This window comes from Copadichromis virginalis, linkage group LG10 (assembly GCF_057382275.1).
Source record: "Copadichromis virginalis isolate Kocher_CV1m ecotype Utaka linkage group LG10, C_Virginalis_male_GT1.1, whole genome shotgun sequence".
NCBI lineage: Eukaryota > Metazoa > Chordata > Actinopteri > Cichliformes > Cichlidae > Copadichromis > Copadichromis virginalis.
The window spans coordinates 13,727,069-13,748,771 of record NC_140627.1 but is presented as its reverse complement, the minus strand read 5'-3'; the positions used below and the strand labels follow the sequence as shown (position 1 = coordinate 13,748,771).

General features: G+C 39.2%; 3 protein-coding genes across 3 annotated transcripts; 2 read left to right on the top strand and 1 right to left on the bottom strand.

The window, feature by feature from the left end:
- Positions 1–4,078: 4,078 nt before the first annotated feature.
- Positions 4,079–7,788, top strand: slc25a35 (solute carrier family 25 member 35). Its single transcript, XM_085469986.1, has 5 exons — positions 4,079–4,623; positions 4,739–4,804; positions 4,884–5,036; positions 6,763–6,897; positions 7,130–7,788. The coding sequence occupies exons 1-5, from the start codon at positions 4,252–4,254 to the stop codon at positions 7,298–7,300; spliced, it is 897 nt and encodes a 298-aa protein (XP_085326112.1). The 5' UTR covers positions 4,079–4,251; the 3' UTR covers positions 7,301–7,788.
- Positions 7,789–13,835: 6,047 nt separating this feature from the next.
- LOC146699999 (mannose-P-dolichol utilization defect 1 protein-like) lies at positions 13,836–17,864 on the bottom strand. Its single transcript, XM_085469985.1, has 7 exons — positions 17,668–17,864; positions 17,361–17,426; positions 15,595–15,727; positions 15,279–15,364; positions 14,537–14,652; positions 14,307–14,417; positions 13,836–14,216 (listed from the first exon to the last, which is right to left on the bottom strand). The coding sequence occupies exons 1-7, from the start codon at positions 17,756–17,758 to the stop codon at positions 14,094–14,096; spliced, it is 726 nt and encodes a 241-aa protein (XP_085326111.1). The 5' UTR covers positions 17,759–17,864; the 3' UTR covers positions 13,836–14,093.
- Positions 17,865–18,829: 965 nt separating this feature from the next.
- On the top strand, positions 18,830–21,299 carry LOC146699998 (transmembrane 4 L6 family member 1-like). Its single transcript, XM_085471372.1, has 5 exons — positions 18,830–19,087; positions 19,509–19,574; positions 20,528–20,664; positions 20,751–20,937; positions 21,031–21,299. The coding sequence occupies exons 1-5, from the start codon at positions 18,911–18,913 to the stop codon at positions 21,037–21,039; spliced, it is 576 nt and encodes a 191-aa protein (XP_085327498.1). The 5' UTR covers positions 18,830–18,910; the 3' UTR covers positions 21,040–21,299.
- Positions 21,300–21,703: the final 404 nt, after the last annotated feature.

Sequence of the window (21,703 nt, the reverse complement as noted above, 5' to 3'; positions counted from 1 at the left end):
ATACCAAACATCAAATATGAATTAACAAATAACTCCGATGCTGTATTAAAAGCCAGTAAATACAAATTAAGATAAGATTTAAAAAGATTGACAGTAGGAGCCTGTCTGACGTGTAGGGGTAAACTATTGCACAGCTTAGGCGCTACAACTGCAAATGCTCGATCGCCCCTATGAACCAGCCTCGACCTTGGTGTGGCTAAAAGCAAAAGATCTCTTGATCTAAGACATAGGTGTCAAACTCTGGCCCGCGGGCCAAATTTGGCCCGCAGCCTAATTACATTTGGCCCGCAAAGCCATAACAAATTACTATTAGAGCTGGCCTACTGGTATTATACAGCTAATATATATATATATTGTTTAGTATTAAGCTTTGCTTGTTCCATTTTCAGCAAAATTTGTTTGAGTCCATAAGAAAAGATTCATTCTCATATCTGGAGGAATAAATATATTTCAATAAATATTAACGTTAGCCCGCGACTTTGTTCCAGTTTTGAATTTTGGCCCAATGTGTGTTTGAGTTTGACACCCCTGATCTAAGAGATCTGGTGATATAGTGAAGCAGCTATATCACCAAGCACAATGCAACGTTTCAGATGCAGTGGTGTAAAGCATGCCGCCAAAGGCCTCTAGAGCAGTGGAGATGTGTTCTCTGGAGTGATTAATCATGCTTCTTCGTCTAGCAATCTGATGGATAGGTCTGTGTTTAGCGTTTGCAATAAGAACGGTACTTGTCAGAATGCATTATGCCGAGTGTAAAGTTTGGTGGAGGGGAGATTATGGTGTAGGATTGTTTTTCAGGAGTTGGGCTCAGCCCCTTAGTTTTAGTGAAAGGAACTCTTTCACAAGACATTTTGGATAATTTCATGCTCCCAGAAAAATTCCCATAAACACACTCCTAAACCTTGTGAAAGAAAGACTTGAAGCTGTTATGCCTGCAAAGAGTGGGGCACATCTTATTAAACCCTATAGAACCTATAGATTAACAATGGGATGCCACTCAAGTTTATATGCATGTGAAGGCAGACAAGCAAGTACTTTTGGAAATATAGAGTACATTTAGAATGGATGGAAACCTTTCTTGTAGTTGTTTTTTTTTTATACTTTATTGATCCCCGTGGGGAAATTCCTCTCTGCATTTAACCTATTCACTCAGTGAAGCAGTGGGCAGCCACTGGGCGCCCAGGGAGCAGTGTGTAGGGACGGTACCTTGCTCAGGGGTACCTCAGGGTAGCTGTTCAGGGAAACAGCTTTCAGTTTGGTGTATCGGACATACTATAGTATGATAAACCTTCTGAGTTCTGAAGACATGGATATTAACCAGAGCAATGACCTTAGTTATAGACACTATTTGAAGAAGCATTAGGATAAAGTCAAAAAAGTTGGCCTGAAGTTCTTACAGATTTATTGCCAATAATATAACACATACACAAGTGTTCACAGCCTTTGCCATGATACTTAGATGTATCCTGTTTATACGGATCATCTGACAATTATTTCTACAAGCTAACTGGAGTCCACTTGTGGTAAATTCAGTTGGTTGAACATTAGTTGGTAAATGCACATACCTGTCTATATGGGGTCCTATCATTGACAGTGTATGTTAGAGCACCAACCAAGCCATGACATCCAAGGAATTGCCTGTAGACCTCAGAGACAAGATTGTATAGAGGCCTTAATCTGGGGAACTGTATAAAAAAAAAACTGCAGCACCGAAAGTCCCAATGAGCACAGTAGCCTCTATCATCCACAAATGAAAGAAATTTGGAACCACTAGGTCTTTTTCTAGAACTGGCCTCCCAGCCAAACTGAGCAATTGAGGTAGATTGCTCTGAGATTGATTTCTGTTGTTTTAGTGTAAGACTGGGGGCTGTGGGAGCACTGCAGTTTCAAATTCCTGTGTATGACCTGAACAAATGGTTTTTAACAGTAAAGCTGACTTTGACTTTAGGAAGGACCTGTATTGGGGAGGCAACTAAGAACCTCATGGTCACTCTCACAGAGCTCCAGCATTGCTCTGTGGAGAACCTTGCAAGGCAACTGATGGACTCTCAGACCACAATAAACAAAATCTGGTCGGACGAAACAAGGATCAAATTCTTTTTCCTGGCCAATATCATCCCAGCACCACATCTCCATCTACAATGATGGTAGCATCATTCTGTGGGTATGTTTTTGTTTTTTAGCCACAGGAACTGTGAGAAAAATATCAAGGTTGGAAAAAGGAAGGGAAAAGACCACAGACTGGGTCAAAGTTAATCTTCAAACCACCTTAAACACAGAAATAATAACAAAGGAGTGACTTTGCAACCAGAGCCAAGATTTGAACCCGACTGAACATCTTTGGAGAGATCTCAAAATAGCTGTGGAACAACACTCCCCATCAAACATGATGGAGCTTGAGAGGTGTTGCACACTTGAATTAAAATGAATTGAAACCAGTGTGGCATTGTGAGTTCGCCTTTACTGCATCTACAAATATATACATGGACATAGCACAGCGTTACACACTTTTGCAGTCTCACATAACGCTTATAGGCGCACTGCCTTATGGGTAGTGGCTGGCTTCTTTACTCCCGCTAGAGCTGCTCATTTTAGGGGATACTCCCTCTTGTGGTGTAACGGAGGAATAACTACGCTTCCTGCACTATGTCATTTTTGGAGACTGGGGCACACATTATTTTACCACAATCAAAGAAAATACAGATTTGAACAATCAGACCATTTAACTAACTACAATATTGTCACTAAAGATTATGGGGGGTGTCTTGTTTTGTCCACAATGTCTTTCTTGTCCTTACAGAGGTTCTGCAAAGAAGAATGGGAGAAACTGGCAAGCTTGTAGCATCATACTATTTAAAAAAAAAAGTAATTGATGCTTCAACAACATATTGAACAAAAAAATCTGAAATTAACTGTTAACTGTGTATTAGGTCAGTGTTTCCCAACCACCTTTCCGCGAAATGATCAGATGTGCCGTGGAAGATTATCTGGTTCCACCTTAGTACTGTAAGCAATCGGCGTGAATAATGGGCAGAACAATTACATTCTCTTCCACTAGAGGGCAGTGTAACTACCTTCTCTAATTAAATGGGACGGCAACTTGCAGTAAAACAGAAGAAAACGAAGAATTAAAAAGTCATTCTGTGAGATGACGCAGTGCATAATAGCAATAGATAAAGTAGGAAAAAGTAGTCCGTCTGACCTGGGTCCTGGAGAAAATTCCGACCCAGATGAAGGCCCTTGCATGAGTAGTGTTCAGAAGAAAGCATAAAGGTATACTGTGGGGACGAACCGAGCCAGTTCCACTATACCTCGTGTGCGGGAAAAAATTATTACATGCTTTTTGTGACATTTTTGTTTGGTGGTGTGCCGTGTGATTTATTTTTCTAATGTGAAATATGTTGAGAAACACTGTCTTAGGTAATAGTTCTTATTTTTTCCTTTTAATTGTGGCTGGATGCAAGTAGCTCTGATAGGATTTATCCAAAAACTATCACATCAGGTAATTCAAAACAATGGGTGAACTGGTCACCTGGTCGATCCAATCTAGCGCCAGCAATCGTTGATCCAATCACGTCTGTCTATTGTGACTGTTGTTAACCGAGCACAAAGATTAAGGACCAAATTCAGTGGCTGAGCAGAGACCCGTTACATGAACTACGTAGCACGCACCAGTAGAATCTCTAACGTGAGATGTTTAGGGGCCAGAAAAAGTGTACGATGAAATTTCAAGGCAACAACATGCAACTGATGGATAGATATTTAACAAGTATGGTGGTAACTAATATGGTATTTAACAGCATTCTGTTTATATTTTTTAATGTCCATTTATTTTATTTTAATTTCACTGCGCATTTATAAATCTCCAAATGGTTGTTGTTGTGTATAAAAAAAGAATTGGTAGCACGGGTGAATATGATTTCACGGAACAGAGAAATAAAATGAAATCACGCATAAGTTGAAATTCTCTAAATACCGCAATTGGATATGTCTGCTTTGTTGCTGCCTTCAGCAGATGAGCGATTTTTCTTATTTCGTGTATCGAAATTTTGAGATTACGAGGCGCATTGAAGTACTCTTATGTCTTCTTTGTATTGTACTCAGCTGTCGTGGTTTGTACGGATGTACAGTATGTGGGAGGGGGTAGCTGCTTAGCAAAAGTCCAGTGATGTGAAGAACGAGACAGACTGGAGGCCGGTCTCAAGCGTACATCTGTCGGCCCGTCGGTGGTCACTCGGTCGGTCTATCGCGATGGATTTCGTGCTGAGCGGAGTGGCGGCATGCGGCGCTTGTGTGTTCACCAACCCGCTGGAGGTCGTCAAAACTCGCATGCAGCTTCAGGGAGAGCTAAAGAGCCGCGGATCCTACCATGTGTATTATCGCAACGTCTTCCACGCTTTTTATACTATCGGCAAAGTGGAAGGACTAGTGGGATTACAGAAAGGATTAGTACCCGGGCTATTTTATCAGTTTTTTATGAATGGAGTCAGGCTCGGGTCGTACGCCATCATAGAGTCCTCGGGTTACATCCACACCAATGGAAGGGTCAACGCTGTCAAAACCACAGTAGCAGGGGCTATGGCTGGAGTGGTGGGAGCTGTGATGGGCAGCCCCATATACTTGGTCAGTAGCTGGCTTTGCCCACTTACCTTGTGAAAAGTTATTCAGGCGTGACCTTAAAGTGAACTGTGACTTTCACCTGTGGTCAATGATAAACTTAAATTGTCTCCACTGACAGGTGAAGACTCACCTGCAGAGTCAGGCCACCTCCTCTATCGCTGTTGGTCATCAGTACAAGCACCAGGTAACCTGAGAAAGTGAATGTGCGAATATGAGTGGGAGGCATCAACAGTGTCCTAAAATGCTGCTCGTCTTCACCACAGGGGATGACCCACGCCCTGGTTGCCATCTACAGAAATCATGGCATTCTGGGACTGTGGAGGGGCTCTAGCGCTGCAGTGCCGAGGGTCAGCGTGGGGTCGGCCGCTCAGCTGTCCACCTTCTCCTCCTCCAAGGAGCTCGTCATTGACCTGCAGGTTGGTGTGTGGCTCATTTGCTTTTGACATGAAAATGAGGTAGAAGGCGGCTCACAGAGGGAGTTTTGTTTCTTCACTACTCCACCATGTGTGCATATTTTCCATATGTCCACACTGTTTAAAATAAACATGACTGTTTTTTAGAGTCTGCTTGTATAGTGAGTGTGGGTTGGGTAACACATCTGAACACTCCTTATTTACATTCTTGTCTAATTACAAGACCAAAACAGTACTAGAGGCTTGAGAAGGTGATTTACAGTCAGTAGCTGTTTACAGGCTCCTAAAGCGCCCGCTGTAACACTGACAAAGCGCTCTGTATTCCACTCCCCTGGAATGGAAATTCGACACCTTTTATTGGCCCCCTGTTGAAAACACAAGGCTTGCGTAACTAGAGCATCAGTCTGCATGATGTAAATCAGTGACCCAGCTCTAGTTTTAAAAAAAAAGAGTTCCTTAATAAGAAATTCCCAAAAAATTATATTAGCAAAAATCCTTACATTTGTGTATACTTTTAATTTACTACTTCCTTGATTTGGCTGACTTACTTTACGCTGTCCCAACTGGTTGGTTGTGTGAGTAAGAATGGAGGTGGACTTGAACATACCTCCCATCATCTCAGCCATTACCTCATGCATAATTAGCTTTATTAAACCAAAGAAGAAGAACTTTGTATTTAGAATAGAAAAGAATAAAATTGCCCTTTGTTGTCATTGTACGTGTACAGCAAAATTGTGGGTGGTCCACACTAACTGTGCCAGAATAAAATAACTAAAAATGGAAAAAATTGGTAAAAAGTATAAAATCAAGAGCGATAGCTGAACTTCTATGACTAATTTGGGTGTTATTGTGGTCATTGGGCAATATATTGTCTTTCTTTCCTGTCCTCGTCAGTGAGTCGTGCTTTCCGTCTTTCACAGTGTGCTTCATAAGGATGGACAAATTGGCTAATGATTTCAAACAGATGGTGGGAACTGAAGCGGTGCATGCGGTTTTGGATTTGTCAAAAAATAGAAGAGACAAAATTATTGCCGTAGAGTTAAAAAAAAAAATGCTGACATGCTAGATTTTGAGTCAGGACATTGCAAGGTGTTGTGCAAAGCTCCCTCCATCATATGGGTTGTGCTACAGCCGGGCTGACACTATGCATTGACAGCTCTCTCTTCCATCATCATCAAATACCAAATAAGGGGATATCTTTGGGGAGTCCAGAAATTTCAGCTTGAAACATCAAATAGTTTCTAGATATTTGTTTAAAGGGTGTGCTTAAATATGGGACTGTAATAGCTTTATTATATTGGATGGTAAGAAAGACAAGTGAAAATGTCAGGCTTTTGTCTTTAACTGTTTTTGAGAAACTCGTGTTAAAGATTGCCTCGGATTTCAAAGTGTGACAAAACTTTGAAATGTATCGACGGATGATTTTTAAATTACAATATGTGTTAAACAAATAAAATTTCATATATCCAAACGTTGGGCTGTATTAGCAGGTGAATCGGAAGGTGCACGGTAACTTGAGATGGAATGACCTCGATAATAATAGAGCCTCCTTCCTCTGGTTCGCTGCACGTAACCGTGCAATTATGAGGAGTTAAAATTAGAAGTGGCTGCACACATGCTGCTATCTTGATAATGACTTATTCCTCTACTTCTACTGCAACCGCAGGCCCACGTGTGCACGCTCTCTAAACCTGTCCATCCTGTAATATTATTTTCTTCTGTTGCCAAGGTGTTTCCAGCGAACAGCTGGCTGGTGGCCCTCAGCGCCGGCATGATCAGTAGTGTGGTAGTGGTGCTGGCTATGACTCCTTTTGATGTGGTGAGCACGCGGCTCTACAACCAGCCCGTGGATCATTTGGGCAAGGTGAGCACAGGGGCCAGACTGGGGAAGTATGAAGTGAAGGGAAGATCCTAGCTCACGGCGTGGTTGATATGTTTTCATTGTATTCATCCTCTGTGAATCCCTCATTGTGTCATCTCCCATTTGTGTGGGAGAAATTGTTGGTCACTTGGCTCCAGGTTTAGACAAGAAAGATTGCTTGAACAAAAATACAAGGTGGGTGTAGAACAAGAACAATCACTCTCTTGTTTTTTAGGGTCAGCTCTATAAAGGATTTACTGACTGCTTTTCCAAAACCCTGAAGAAGGAGGGATTGACGGGGCTTTACAAAGGCCTGGGAGCGTCTTATTTCCGACTCGGTCCACACACCATTCTTTCGTTGTTTTTCTGGGATGAACTGCGCAAATTCTACCAGCCGTTCAGATAACACCCGGGACAAAGACACTGGAAAATGGGTAACTCATTATGTTCTTAGTGCAGAGGTTAAATGAATCGTCGTTTAATGAGTTTATGATTATCCGGTGGATGGAAACACCTGAAGGTGTTCTAGAGCAAAGGTAATGTTTTACACTCCAGTTAAAAAAACACTTTAGAGTCAAATGTGTCAAGAATGAAGGTGAAAATGTTAAATTATTGAGCTGCTGAAGGATATATTAACTGCACTTGTCACATAGAACCATACAGTATGCTGTATGTCCTCCAGAGGAAATTCAACACTGTACCTTTTCTCTAGCTCTTAAACTCCTGCGTACTGAGGATACGAGGTCAATGTCCTATTTTTATTCTGTGTGTCTGGGAATTAGGAAAATCTGATCGTGATACAAATTCCCTGCAGCAGCATTGTGCTTAATCATTTTGGCCTTTAGCAATTTCCGTCAAGCAACTTTGCCTTTGACTCATTAAAGCCAATGAGAACCAGTTGAAAACCAGCTGACTCACTAGTGAGTCAGCTGGTTGCAAAACCAAAACTTCTTTAAACTTTTTTTAGGTCTATGTGGAGTTTCCTAAACTTTCTAAAGACTGCAAACATGCCAGGCTCAAGTTTTGTGAACTGTATATAATTGAGCTTTGAGTTTGAGTAGGTCAAATGCATCCTAGAATATAGTTACTGTCAAACAGTATGTGGAGAAAAATGTTTCCCAGCCTTACAAAAGGATAAATATGTAACGTGGTTAAAGGCAACTCTAGGACAAAGGCTTTGTTTCAAAATGACTTCTGCAGTAGACAGATTTCCTCTTTAGGTGAAGAAAGAAAACTCCACTAACATGAAATATTTTAGGCCTCATAAACCAAAGCGAGTATCCAGTGGATCTGCCAAAAAAAAGGATGTGAAAGCCAATGCTCTCCCTAAGCATGTGGTACTGTATAATAGCAGGAGCCGTTACTCTTAATATACACATCAAAGCGGCTCCCTCCATTAAATTAGACAAACAACAATAACAACAAAAAAAACTGCACATTTTTCATTGCCATACATGACACATTTCATAAAAAGTATTGTGTTTAAACACTGATGGAGACTGGCCCCTTTTTTCTAAATGTAAATGGATTTATTGGAGTTTTATTCTATAACTGCACTGGTACATTTGTTGAGTGTGCAAGCGCGGGTTAAAGTATTTCACTGTCATATTAATTTATTTGTGACGTTGACAAAACATTCAATTAATTATTGCCCATGAGTTAGAAACCTTACTGCTGCTCTGCTAAAATGTCTTGGTTAATAAGCAAAAATCTGTTGGTGAAGCTAGTTGGTGAATAGTGTGCCTTAATAAACCTTTAGGAATAAAAGCGGTCTATTTTAATATGTTACAGACGTGACGTTTATCAGCTCGTCCACTGACTCCATCTGCTTGAGTTTTGGTTCTATGAAGTGTTCATAATTGAGCCCAACAGTCAGATTGCCATGAAATGGAAACTGTTGGTAACATTTTGAAGTTCCACAAAACTTTGTGGATTTTGATGCTTTCTTAATAAGTGTAGGATGCCCATGATTTTATTTATATGAGCATTATTAGTTATTCCCGACCACCTTTGAATGCAACAGTACAATGTGACATGTAACAAATGTACTGTAGCTCTACAAATAGAGTTCCCTGAAGTTTGTGACAGAAGGCAGGAAACTGTTATTTAAGTTTATTAAATATTATGAAGTTTTGAACTTCAAAAGAATTGAGTTTTGGCAATTTTTCTGTTTTTAAATGTGTTTTTCTTGATATAATTATGCTCATTTGTTCTTTGTATATGGTTCCTTATGGAGTTTTGTTTTGTTTTTGTTTTTTTGTAAGGGAACATGATTTTTTTAATTTTTATTTTAATTGTTAAGGTGGTATTGATAGTAGAGATGGACCGATCCGATATTACGTATCGGTATCGGTCCGATACTGACCTAAATTACTGGATCGGATATCGGAGAAAAATAAAAAATGTAATCCGATCCATTAAATATCACGAAAGCACCTCACAAAACTTGCAACACGCTGTAACTCACCTCAGAACGTTAGCACGTCGGAGCAGTATGCCTCACGTGATAGAGCGGCTGTGGCATGCGGGACCTGTTGGTGGTCTGGATAGCATTTGGAGCTTCGCTAGCAACCCGGCATTTCATCTCCGACAAAGTTATCCCCGAGAGAAGTAAAGCAAGTGTGTAAGTCCATCTCTGAATGTTTGTAAAGCATTCCTGCGTTAAGCTTAACAAACGATATATGGAGCGACTGCCTCTTCTTGCTGCTACTTCAATCATGAAACTGCTTAACGATCAGCTGATCAGCTTTTCTGTCGTGTGTCTCTAGTTTGCTTTTGGCCCACTTTGCACCAGAAAGAGGAAACCAGCGGCTGAACAACAGAAGCACGTTTAAGCTTGATCAGCTGTTGTTAGAATGTATTTAATATTACTTTCTACTCAAGGATCTTTTTCTACGTAGCTGACGCTGGTAACTGTGCAGGGGCGGATCTAGCAAAGTTTAACCAGGGGGGCCGATAGGGCATTAACTGGGAAAAGGGGGCACAAAGACATACTTTTCTTTCTTATTCTCATTTAAAATGTCAAGCTTTTAATAAATAATTATCTGACACCCAAAGTTTTAATTTGATGCAAAATGAATAGAAGTCCATTACTGTATATAGTAACTATTAAGTCTAATATATATACCCTAGTAAGCTATAGTACTTTTTCCTTTGGGAAGGTACCATCTGTGCAGTCTGCAATTTTGTTGAAGAAAGATGTTGAATCTATTTAATATTTCTTGAAAAATAATTGATTTCTGTGCATTTTTTTTCACACTGCATCAAATTAAGGTTGATTACGTCGATTAAGCATCATGAGGTGGAGCGTGAGGGGTGGTTCCCTATTTTTTATTTATTTATTTTTGTTGTTGCTGGGAGTTGGAACCCTATTAGTTAGGTTGCTTAATATTTATGCTAAGTACTCTTTAAAATACCAGAATAGGGAGGATGGTGTAGGTTTAAGTTTATTAGATTGATCAGTATTGCTGAACTATGAAACATTTTTTTTGCATACAGGTATAACAGAATAGCTTTAGTGTAGTTGTTGTTTTAAACTTGAGTATGAACTTATACAAAATGCAGCAAGATATTTAAAAAACAGTTTTGTTGATTAAAAAACACTATATCGGATTCATATCGGTATCGGCAGATATCCAAATTTATGATATCGGTATCGGTATCGGACATAAAAAAGTGGTATCGTGCCATCTCTAATTGATAGGTGTACTAGGCAGCAGTGCGGCATATCCAAATACTGATGGAACAATTTTAGGGTGGATCAAAATATAATGGTGCTGTGGTCTTTGCATGGAGCCCAAAGGGAACATGGATTCTTCCACATCTGTCACTTCAGTGGTTTCATGAGACTTCTGTCAAACAAAAGTTGTGCCAAAAGTTGTGTCATTAACAATTACCAATCCAGCTCGATTTTATTACACCGCAGTTCAATACCTTAGCTTTTAGTTATGATAAAGTCAGATTACAGCAAACTGAGCTGTTTGAATGCAAACCTGTATTTGGACTTTTCTCTACAGTCTCAGTAAATAGAAAGATTAGTTGATAGTTTTAGGAAAAAAAACTTTAGAATTGATACAGAGGCCTTGGAAAGGGAGCGATTTGATGCTCAAACACTATAAATGCAAAAAAAACGTATATGTATCAACACTTTTGTTTGGAAATCTTTCAGCTCATTTCTCTGTGTCTCTATTATACGATATTTGCCAAAGTTTAAACCTCATGACAGTTCTAAAAGTTATGTGTTATCGGTCATTTCATGGAGCAGCTTGGTTCAATTTCATGAATGTTAGAAAATAATTTTCCAACATGGTTTTTTGATATGTGGAATGGAAGTGAAGAGCAAATAAACTTTTATTGTCCAACAGTGTGGTGGTTACTTACTTTGTTCAACAGTGTTGAAAATGTAAAATTTCCTGTGTGTTATTCTCAAACTTTACTGCATATGTCTTGTAGTACATTTATGTCATTTTCAAGATTTCCCACCATTGAGCAGCAGCAGCAGCTAGCTGGAGTTTCTTTTCCTTAAAAGAGATTAACTCACCGCTACATTGAAGAACTGGTAAAGTGATGAAGTTTCCCATCAGCTGGTAGAGAACAGAAAGTGCTGGACAAAATTTCTTAAATGACAATATCGCTCTGCTTGGCAGGTGACTTAAGAGGACTTATGAAGAAGTATGCTAACGTTTTCTAATTGGTAATGTTACAGTAGTTATTACTGGATATTTTTTTCTGCGTGACTTTCTTTGTGCATGACTGGATGTTAGTTGCACCTCCAACTGGAAGTTAAGGTTAACCTTTCTGTGAATGCCTGATATCATAGTTATGAAAATCACCTGTGTCAACCTGCAACGTGACTCCTACTGCAGGAAGTAGAGATAATTATGTGTACACATATGAAAAGGGCCTTTGGCATAAGGATGACTGAAGGTGGCGTGTCTTTAATACTGTACACTTTTACAAAAAATGACTGAGAAAAACAGTTGACCAATATTTCACAGTTACACAATACTGTGCAAAAGTTCATGACAACCCTTATTTCTTCATATTTTGCTAGTGAAAATCAGGAACTCGCATGAAAATCCAGTGTAAAAAGCAAAAATAGAGTTTGTACAATTCTAACCTCGTCCATACATATTGATGATCTGAACTAAATAGAATATCGAATTTGATTTCATCTCTTCATAAGACCTGCTGCCACTGATTTTTAGTCCAGTCCTTGTGTAGTTTCGGATACTTATCACATGCAGAACTGAAAATGTAATCTACATGATACAGTGCCTATGCAATAAAATGAATATAGCAGAAACATCCTGCCCTCTGAAAGATCGAATTAATGAACACAGATGTTCGATCAAAAGGCTTGATCTAACCAGCCCTGTTGCAAGACACTTCAATGATAAACATCCAAATTCACCATTATTGTTTCTATGCATTGAAGCCATTAAACTAAACCAAAGAGGTGGTAATATTAACTTTATCCAGAAAAAAAGCATTTTGGATATTCCGCTTTAAGAGTCTGCACCCCAGAGGTATGAATGAGGATTTTTCTATCAATGAGTTTTTGTGAACTGAACCTTTTTTATGTTTTTATTCTAATTTTATCGGTTAAATTATTCTCGCATGGGTAATGTTTATTTAATTAATTTTATTTATTTTTTCAGCCAAAGGAGTAGCATTCTAGACATCTCATCTTAACTCTACATTTTAGAGATTTTACATTTTAGAGACATAAACTAGGACCTTTTAACAAATGTGTTCCTATGGGATGATGTCCTCTTGTTTTTTAATTCAACTGCTAGATGAACCTCTTTTTATTATTAAATACTGCCTTGTCCCTTTTTTTTGTGTATTCATAGTATTCTTCTTATGTATTTCACACATGTGTTATTTTGAGACAGGTGGGGATTATGTCTCCTCCCCTCCTCATCATTAATGATCTAGTCCAGTATTTACTTTTGCGTGACTTAACCAATTAATCATTACCTACCTGTTATATGTCATCTGATCTATCTATGAAGTTTTGATTGGTTAATTTTAATTTTTTTCTTTTTCCTATCTTGTATTTAAGCAATTTTCTACAATGTTTTACTATGACCCTGATGAAGGCCACAAGCCGAAACGCGTTGGTCAGTTATTAAAGTTGTTCATCTTCCCTTAAGTCTTGCTGGAGTTCCTGCATTGTGAATTCTTTCATCCTCTCCATGCACCTTGGAAGTAGGTGAAGTTGTGCCAGAAATTTTTGCTGTAGTTTCAGATACCTCAGCCAAACGAAAGTCTTCCTATAAAAAAGGGATGAGTGGCTCAAGTGTTCAATTTGCACTACATTTAAATCCATACTGAAATAAGGAACCTCATAAATTATAGTTATTAAATTGTTTATATAATAGGTTTTTGTGTTCTGTTGTAAAATAGTAAAGTTAGGAAATAACTACCTGAACAAAAACAAACACTGGTGGCTAAAAATACCTGAAGATCAAGTTAGATTACTGAACACTGTAAATATCCTGCAGATATGAACTTAAGAACTCTGACTGTGAGCTTACTGTGCGAGTGCCTCGGGTAAAGGGTACAAATTTTTGGAGACGCTCAAATTACAACACAAAATAATGAAAATATGATCAATATGTGATACCAACAGGAAGAGCAAAATCTATCACAAAAGTAATGTTTTTCTATTTTGTAAAACATAAAAGTAAAAAAATAAAAGTATGACCATATGAATATTCCTGTAATCTCAAAGTAGGGACTAATAAGTGATATTCCAGCAAAAGCTTCTGTATTATTATATTATTATATTATATATTTATTTCAGCCCACTTTGAAATGGTTTGCGGTTTACTCAGCGAGTTTAATCTGGTAAACTTTAGTTTGATGTTGATGCAAATTTGAAATGGCTCAACAGAAAGACAGAGCTGCCAGATTACTTAAAAATATTTTGTCATAGCCGCAGACAGTGAAAATTGTTTCTGTGAGAATAAAGTCATTTTATTTGAATCCCTGGTGGTCAACAAAGTATTTTTTCTATCCCCTTAGGTCACAATAACCTAAAACAGACATAATATTTCACACAAAACACGTGACAGTGGCATTTGGACATATTAAAAAGGAAAAATCTGTAAACATTTACTGCTACTTTGGCTCCGTACTTGACAGGCCAACCTCAGGCACAATATAATAACAGGCAGCATCATCACTGTGCTCTACACTGTCTTCTTTGTAGTGCTGACAGCACCGGCCTTGTAGCAGAGGATCTGAGCCAGAAGGACACAGCTGAGACAGGCTGACAGTATGTGTGACAAACTCACAGGAGAGTTTCCATTTTCCTATAAAAAAAGTTTCAAGTTGTTCCAGTTAGTATAACCACAACTATGCGGTTGTGCACATATGTCTGCTAGTAATTCTTAACTGCATACCTGTAAAGAAACAAAGGCCACACCCAGACACCCTGCAAATGAAAGCAACACTGACAGAGTGGATAGTTGACCCGTGTGGCCGTTGTGATAGTTTGTTGTAGCCTGGAGAACCTGTAAATAACAAATCCACTAAATGTGTTCACCGTGCACTTAAAAAAGAAAAATTACAGTTCAGTGATCACATTTATCATAGAACAGCTCATAAATGAGGCAAGTTGATAAGTTGCTACCTTGCTTGCAATGAAAGCCGCCAAACTGGAGGCCTGTATCACTGAGATGACTGCTGCTGCTGCATAGGAGCGCAGGAGGAGCATTACACCACAGAGAGCAAAGAGGAGCAGAACTCCTGCAACAGAAACAGAAACCACAATTATATATGAAGAATACAGCAACACCACAAGGTGGCGCTATTTGAAAGCACAGCCACCCTGTCCTTGAGGGACTTTGTTCAAACCCTACAATCACTACATCACTGTGTTGTTTTTTCCATGTTCAGATATAACAGCTCGGAGAATCTGGCTGATTCTGCATGACCACAAAAAACACAGAGGTTCTTTAATGCAATTCAGACCCTGCATGACCGCAGCTGATTCCTTAAAGTGTCACTCAAAGTTCATTTCTGTGAAGAAGCAGCCAAGTGCTGGAGATTTCCAATAGTTTCACATTCAAGTCATAAATATCATGCCTTAACCCGCTGATTAACTCCTGGAGTCAATCCAGATCCGGGCATTGTTTTAATTAATCCTTTACCCCTGAGAAATAGGGCCAAAAAAAAGCAACTGTGTGTTAAATCTCCAAAAATCAGTATCAAATTGAAAACATAAAAACTGGGGGACACTGTCTTAACTGTCACTGTCACCGCTTAATTATTTGTATTAGTGTGGAGGGACCTGCCTGCCTCGGTGAAAGTATGTCATGTTGGACTGCTCTTTGTACTCTGCCTCTGCAAAATCTGCAGATGCATGTGCTCACCTCGGACCGTATCACCGCGATAATGGAGGATGAGGAAGACGATCGCCACTGTCTGGGCAAGCATGAAGAGCCTATCAGCCCAGGCACTGTTGAACAGTTCAAGTGAAATACATTTAAGGTAGCACAGAAAGAAAAGGTAAAAAAATTAAGTCACCCACTGTGATTAAGTTGAGAGGATTTGGGGTGTGCCTATGCAGGGCTTGAGCAAGTGAGTCATGCATGATGAACAGACTGAGAATTTGAACTTGAGTGGTGTAAAGCATGGCATGAATGGGAAATCCTACGAACGGTGTGATCTGCGCATCAGCTTACTTACAAGAGTGGGAAGTTGTTGGCCATAGCGTACACAACAGGACACGAGAAAGCATAAAGCTGCAAGAAGAAGGCGCTAAGACTCAGACCCTCTGCACTTCCTCCCCATAACATCTTTATCAACTGAGGCAGTTGTGCTGCATGGAAACAACAGGGAATCAGGTGACATTTGGTCATTAGAGGAGAAATTAATGGTCCATATCTGGACCAACATGAAAAAGACAGAAAGCACTCATTGCAAGTCAAACATCTGAGTCAGTCAGCGTCATTCTAAAATTGGGCCAAAATGCAGACGCAGAGAGGTAAACTGAGATAAAGAAAAAAACGAGCCGCTTATCAACTGTTTGCAGGTCGTCATAAAAGCAAAACACGAAGTCAAAATGGGGAAACTCAAAACGATACACTAGTGAATCATAAAGCTTGAACACACACACTGGGGGGAAGTGAACAGAAACTCTGATAAAGGACAATCACCTCTCTGTGTGTGATTGAGGCAGAGAGGAGACACGTGGGGGGGACACAACTAATCTAGATCACACAGGAGGAGACAAGGAAGGCAAAACTAAAAACAAAACATAAGGAACAACTAACTAGGTGAGATAACTAATCGAGGGGAAGAGTTTTTAGACTAAATGTGCTAAAAACACACAAACCAAACATGAACATTAAACAAACTAGGAATCAAAGAGAATATTAAAACCTGAGAGTCTAAAATCTTAAAAATCCCCAGGACCACACAAGTGGAATGACCTGTGAAAGTCAAGGATAAATGTAGTTCTATAAATAAAGGAGGGAAACTGAAAATATTTTGTCTTTTTTGGTAATATGAGTAACAGGGTTGTATTGGTCAAAAGGACACACTCAGTGTGGTCACAAAAGACTAGAAAAATACTGGCACTGAAATTTGGTGTACCCATGGTGTTTGTACGTGGGCTTGATCATGTCTATACTCTTCATTTCCCAGACTAAAGAGGTTACAGTAAGCAGGTTGCGCATGCATTCTGGGACACAATTATTATTATATTAACTAAAATGGACCTATGTCAACAAAATCAAAACAAAAAACAAGCAAGCAAAGAAAAAAGTGGATTTACTCAACTTATTTTGGCTTATATTAAACATGTGAATTAGTTTTAAAAAGTTGGGAGAGTAGATAAAGATGCAATTTTGGTTTGCAAGAGGCATATGCATTTTAAATAGCATACTGGAACCATTTGTTCAGCTAGATTTACATTTTGCATCAGAGCAGTGTTTTATGCTTAAGAATTTTGTGCATGGATTATTTCTAAATTCATGGGTGGGACTGAAAATGTCCTGCAATTCTGATTGGCTCACCTGTACTGAGAGCTGCCTGTGACAAATTTAGAATTTTTGGAACCGTCCCCCTAAAAAAAGCCACATGGTAATAACCACATAAATACGCAAATATTCATGTGCATTGTGCTGTGGCATGAATCCGTTTCCCGCCGTCATTTGTTTCTGCATTTTGCATGAAGACGACATGCTAATGCGGTGGCTTAACCGCTAGGCCAGATGTTATCTGCACCAGCAATGAGGGAGTCTTACAAAATGTTATGATGATTTGATTATTATCCATCATGATTATCGTGTAAAGGGAGGTTAGAGGGAGGAAAAATGCGATTGCGTTAGTATGTCTTTTCTTGTTTTGTTTCTTAAATGTAAAACTGCCCTGTTAATGAACCTCGTTTGTCATTGATACAGTATGCTGTGATCTGCTTTGAAACACATGATTAAATCACAGCGTCTTACCCAGGAATGTGTCCAGTATGATCCAGAATCCGGCAGTTTTGTTTAGTACGAACTTTAGGCATGGCACTGTAACACAAAAGAAAACTCTCAGACAATGAAGATGTACCTCAACGTCAGATCTCCAAATAAGTTTGCACTGTAGGTGGCAAAAGGCAAAAAAACCCAAAAAAACCAACATCTTTACTTTCCCTCGTCCCCACGCACCCTCCGCCCAGCCCCCGCTATCACTCATCTGCATCTGGAAAAATTAAGTTTCCATTTCACGATTGGTTGAAAGTCGGTTGAAAGTGTCAGCCGGAAGCCTCACCGTGAAAGTGAAAGTTCAGGAAGAGCTCGTAGTAGCATTTTTCTGGCATTAAATAAGTTACAAGAAACTCTTTGATGGTTGACGTGGCCATAGTGGCTCAGCCGTAGCCGGGAATGATCATCAGCAACAGGGGGAGTGGTCCAAAGGTTTCCCAGTGTTTACAGTGGAGTCCAAAGAGGATAAAGAGCCAGACGTTTGACCTCTGAGATAAAACCACAGTTTCCAAGAGAAAAAAAATGTTATCCAGCTTTTGTAGTCTTTGTTGTAATGGCAAAGAGGTTACTATAATTATGGGATGTTTCTGGAGAACTGCACAGTTTGAACATAACTGAATTCAGTTGTGTGCAAAGTACTTAACTGACATCTACTTCTCATGCTCTGCTAAAAGCTCTGAAACAAATTTCACATTTTTTATTTCATAGCTGAGCTACAACAGTGTCTTCGTAGGAGAGGGCATTATCTGCGGGTGTACTGGAGGGTTGACCAAAACATGTGACGTACTAATCCTGCTTGTAGCCTCCCACACATCTGGAATTCCGATTACAAGAAAGCACAGAAAATCTCCCCAAGTATGAAAAAACAGACTACAATCATATCTGGTTTTCATCCCAGGGTGTTCTCGCTTAAGAGTAGCCCATTTTTGGTGGGGGAGAAAATCAGATAGAAAACAGTCCTAAATGAGGAGGTGCTGAGACTTCGGAGTAGTAGTTTTTATTATTGCTCTTTGTTGAGTCTTTGTAGCAATTTATTTTGGTATCAAAAGTAGGAAGCCTCCCGCTGGTGAAAATTTGATAACTAAATCAACAAAATGTGAGTTTAACAGATCAGTGAAACAGATAAAGGCTGTAGATTTTATATAAATGATCACACATTTGTAGAGGTTTTATGCCCAGGTGTAATTAGTTAGGCCTTTTGTTTTCCCTACAGCGGATACTTTGAGCGACCCTACCACTGAACCATCATCATTATGACACCACCATTAAGAAACCTGCGATTTTCACAGGGGATGGATGTTCGATAAAGACGTTCAGTTTTGGCTCAAAACTACTCTACCAGCACCCTATTTTTAATAAAATGAAGCCACCAATGCAAATACGCTTCAAACTTTTTTTTTTTCATGTAGGACGTCTTTCCTCTCAAAAAAAAGAAGACCAAAAAAACCCAAAAAACAGGAAGGATGTGCACTAAAACGTGATGAACAGAAAGTCTTTAATCACAGTTGGTTAGTTTTCTCTGTGACAACATGTGTACTGGAAAATGCTCGCGTATCATTGCCTATACTCTGTACCCGATGGTGCTTCTGTCCATCATCTGCAACATCGTGCTGTTCTTCCCCGACCTCAGCACAGAGTATGTGAAAAAACAGCACATCACTGGAGAGGTCATGTACATGGGGGGACTCATTGGAGGAGGTTTATTGGTGAGTTTTCACTTCTCTTATGTGCTGGATTGTAAGGGTGGGAGCCAAGTCTTTATTTTTATTATTATTATTATTATTATTATTATTATTATTATTATTATTATTATTACATCTAATAGATGGTCTGATAGATGGTGTAAACTATAAAATATATTGTAAAACCTCAATTTGAACAGACTATAAATGGTTTTACAGAATAGTTTACTCCAAGTACAGATTTTGTGCGTTGGTTAAAAGAAAAAAACAAAACAAAAACAAACAACAACCTGGAATTTGTTTAATCTAGAAGCTCTTCAAATCTTACTGAAAATTTGGTGCTATTTAAAGGCTTAGAGTGGCTGAACTTAACTTAAGTGCTGTTGAACTGGTTTCTTGTTGATGATGCATGCAGAGTAGTTTAACTCTGTGTGTACCACCACAGGTTTTCATGTCAGCACTTTCCATTCACTTGACTGGAGAGCACGGGTGCTGCGCAAATCGCTTAGGGGTGAGTAACTTTGAACACATTTCTGGTGACAGGTACGTCTCAGTAACTGGTAAAGGAATTGTAGTTAAATGACTACTTGCAAGATCAGGAAGAACTGCCAAAGTCTCTATATAAAGGATAAAAAGTGTCCTGTATTCACAAAACCTTAAAGGCCTTTAAGCAAAAACTGCAACAAACAAAACAACAACAACAGGGGACAGTTTTCAAGTACACATGGGGGCGCTATCAACATCATCGCGTTCGAAGAAAAATGATTGTACTACTTGGATTGCAACACTTGGATACTTGGAATTCAAAATTATCTGGAGGTGATAGCATCATGTGGTGCGACTGCTTTGCTATAAGATATACTGGTAGGATGGCAGTATGAGGAAGGACATTAAAGCAGATATATTCAGTTCACACGTAAGTGTTTACGGGTGTGCGACCAAGCGGAGAGACACTTCCAAAAAGAAGAAATATGTTTGGTGTTGTATCATTATTACGCAATATTTAAGTCCATGTGAGATAAGACAGCAAATTACCACAAATACTAACTCAATTCATTTCTTCTTCTTTTTTGCCAAACAATTTGCCAAATTAAACAATAAGCTTAACGAAAGATTTGCATCGAGAATAGAAGAATGCAATGACAGTTAAGCAAAACAAAACACCATTATGACATGCACATGCATGCACAACTGTGAGTCTTGACTAGAAACTATTATCTTGTTTTAATAATAGAGGTATGTTGGGACGTCAGTCTGTAGTTCGTGATAGGATAGGAGCTAGAAAGGACATTGGACAGTTATTTGGCTTTTCTTTCTTAAACTTATAAATAATAGTTTCACACAAATCTTAGAAGAACAGAGGTGAAATATTAAAAGCTGCTCAGAATTCACTGTTAATACCAAATATCTTAATCTGCAATAGAAATGTTTTTATGACCTGTCATTGTCATTTAACTCTGGCAGATGTTCCTATCTATTCTGTTTGCTGCACTGGGTGCGGCGGGTGCCGTTTACAGCTTCATCGCAGCATTTCTTGGCTTAACAAATGGCCCCCTCTGCAAATCTGAAACCGGTGATTGGCAGAGACCTTTCCAAAGCAGGTGACAAGCAGAAGCAGTTTTCCAAAGACACTTGTTAAAATCCTCAATAAGTTCTGGTTGCTCATAAACCTCTTTTCTTCACGCAGCAATATGACCTACCTGACTGACTATAAGTCGTGGGCGAAGTGCAGTGAGCCAAAGAATGTGGTGCTGTTCAATACTGCGCTGTTTATGACTCTGCTCATAGCCAGCTGCCTGCAGGGGTTGCTCTGTGCCATGCAGATAATCAATGGCCTTGCCGGCACTCTGTTTGGAACCTGTGACAAAAAAGAGGTGAGGTAAAAAGACCACACATTGATGTTTCACATAAGTTACACTCACCAGCGGCTCCCTCGTTTTATTGATGTTTGTTCTTTCAAATTACAGCATGCATAGGTTTCTGATCAGGAGGCTTTTGACTGTTTGCATTTACGCCACATCTGAAGAGGAGTCTAAAAGAAGTGTTCCTGCCTTCAGTACATCTGTAGTGTATGCTTGCTCTAAAAGTATTGTTGGGGTATTTTAATATGCTTGAGGCTGCTGTTACATACACACATTAGCGTCCGCTGTGAAACGAGTACAGTATTGCAAATAATTCACGCTAATCATAGAGTCAGATATTAATAAACTGCTTGAAAATAAATGCTTCTGGTCCACAGCTACACATTTGTCTTGTGTTTTGTCATTACAGTCACTAAAAAATATACTAATACAACTGCAGTGATATTTGAGAGTGCACCTCTTTGTTTCACTCCACACAAACTTTATTCTGTCTATCTATCCTGTATAAATGCGATTTCATATTCCAGATGCATTAACAAACTTCACGGTTTTTCTAAAAAGAATAATCAATCAAAATACAATCCACAGCACTCAAAACATTGCTGTGTGTGAGGAAGGTGAGGAAGGGAACTTCAGATCTCATGATAACCTTTATGGCAGCTGAGTAATCTTGCCTCACCCTAAGTGTTGCCCAGACACCAAACATGTTTTGTTCAGCATGAGTTTCTCTCTCGTTGTCAGTACAGTGCCTAGATAATATACTAATGTACTGATATAT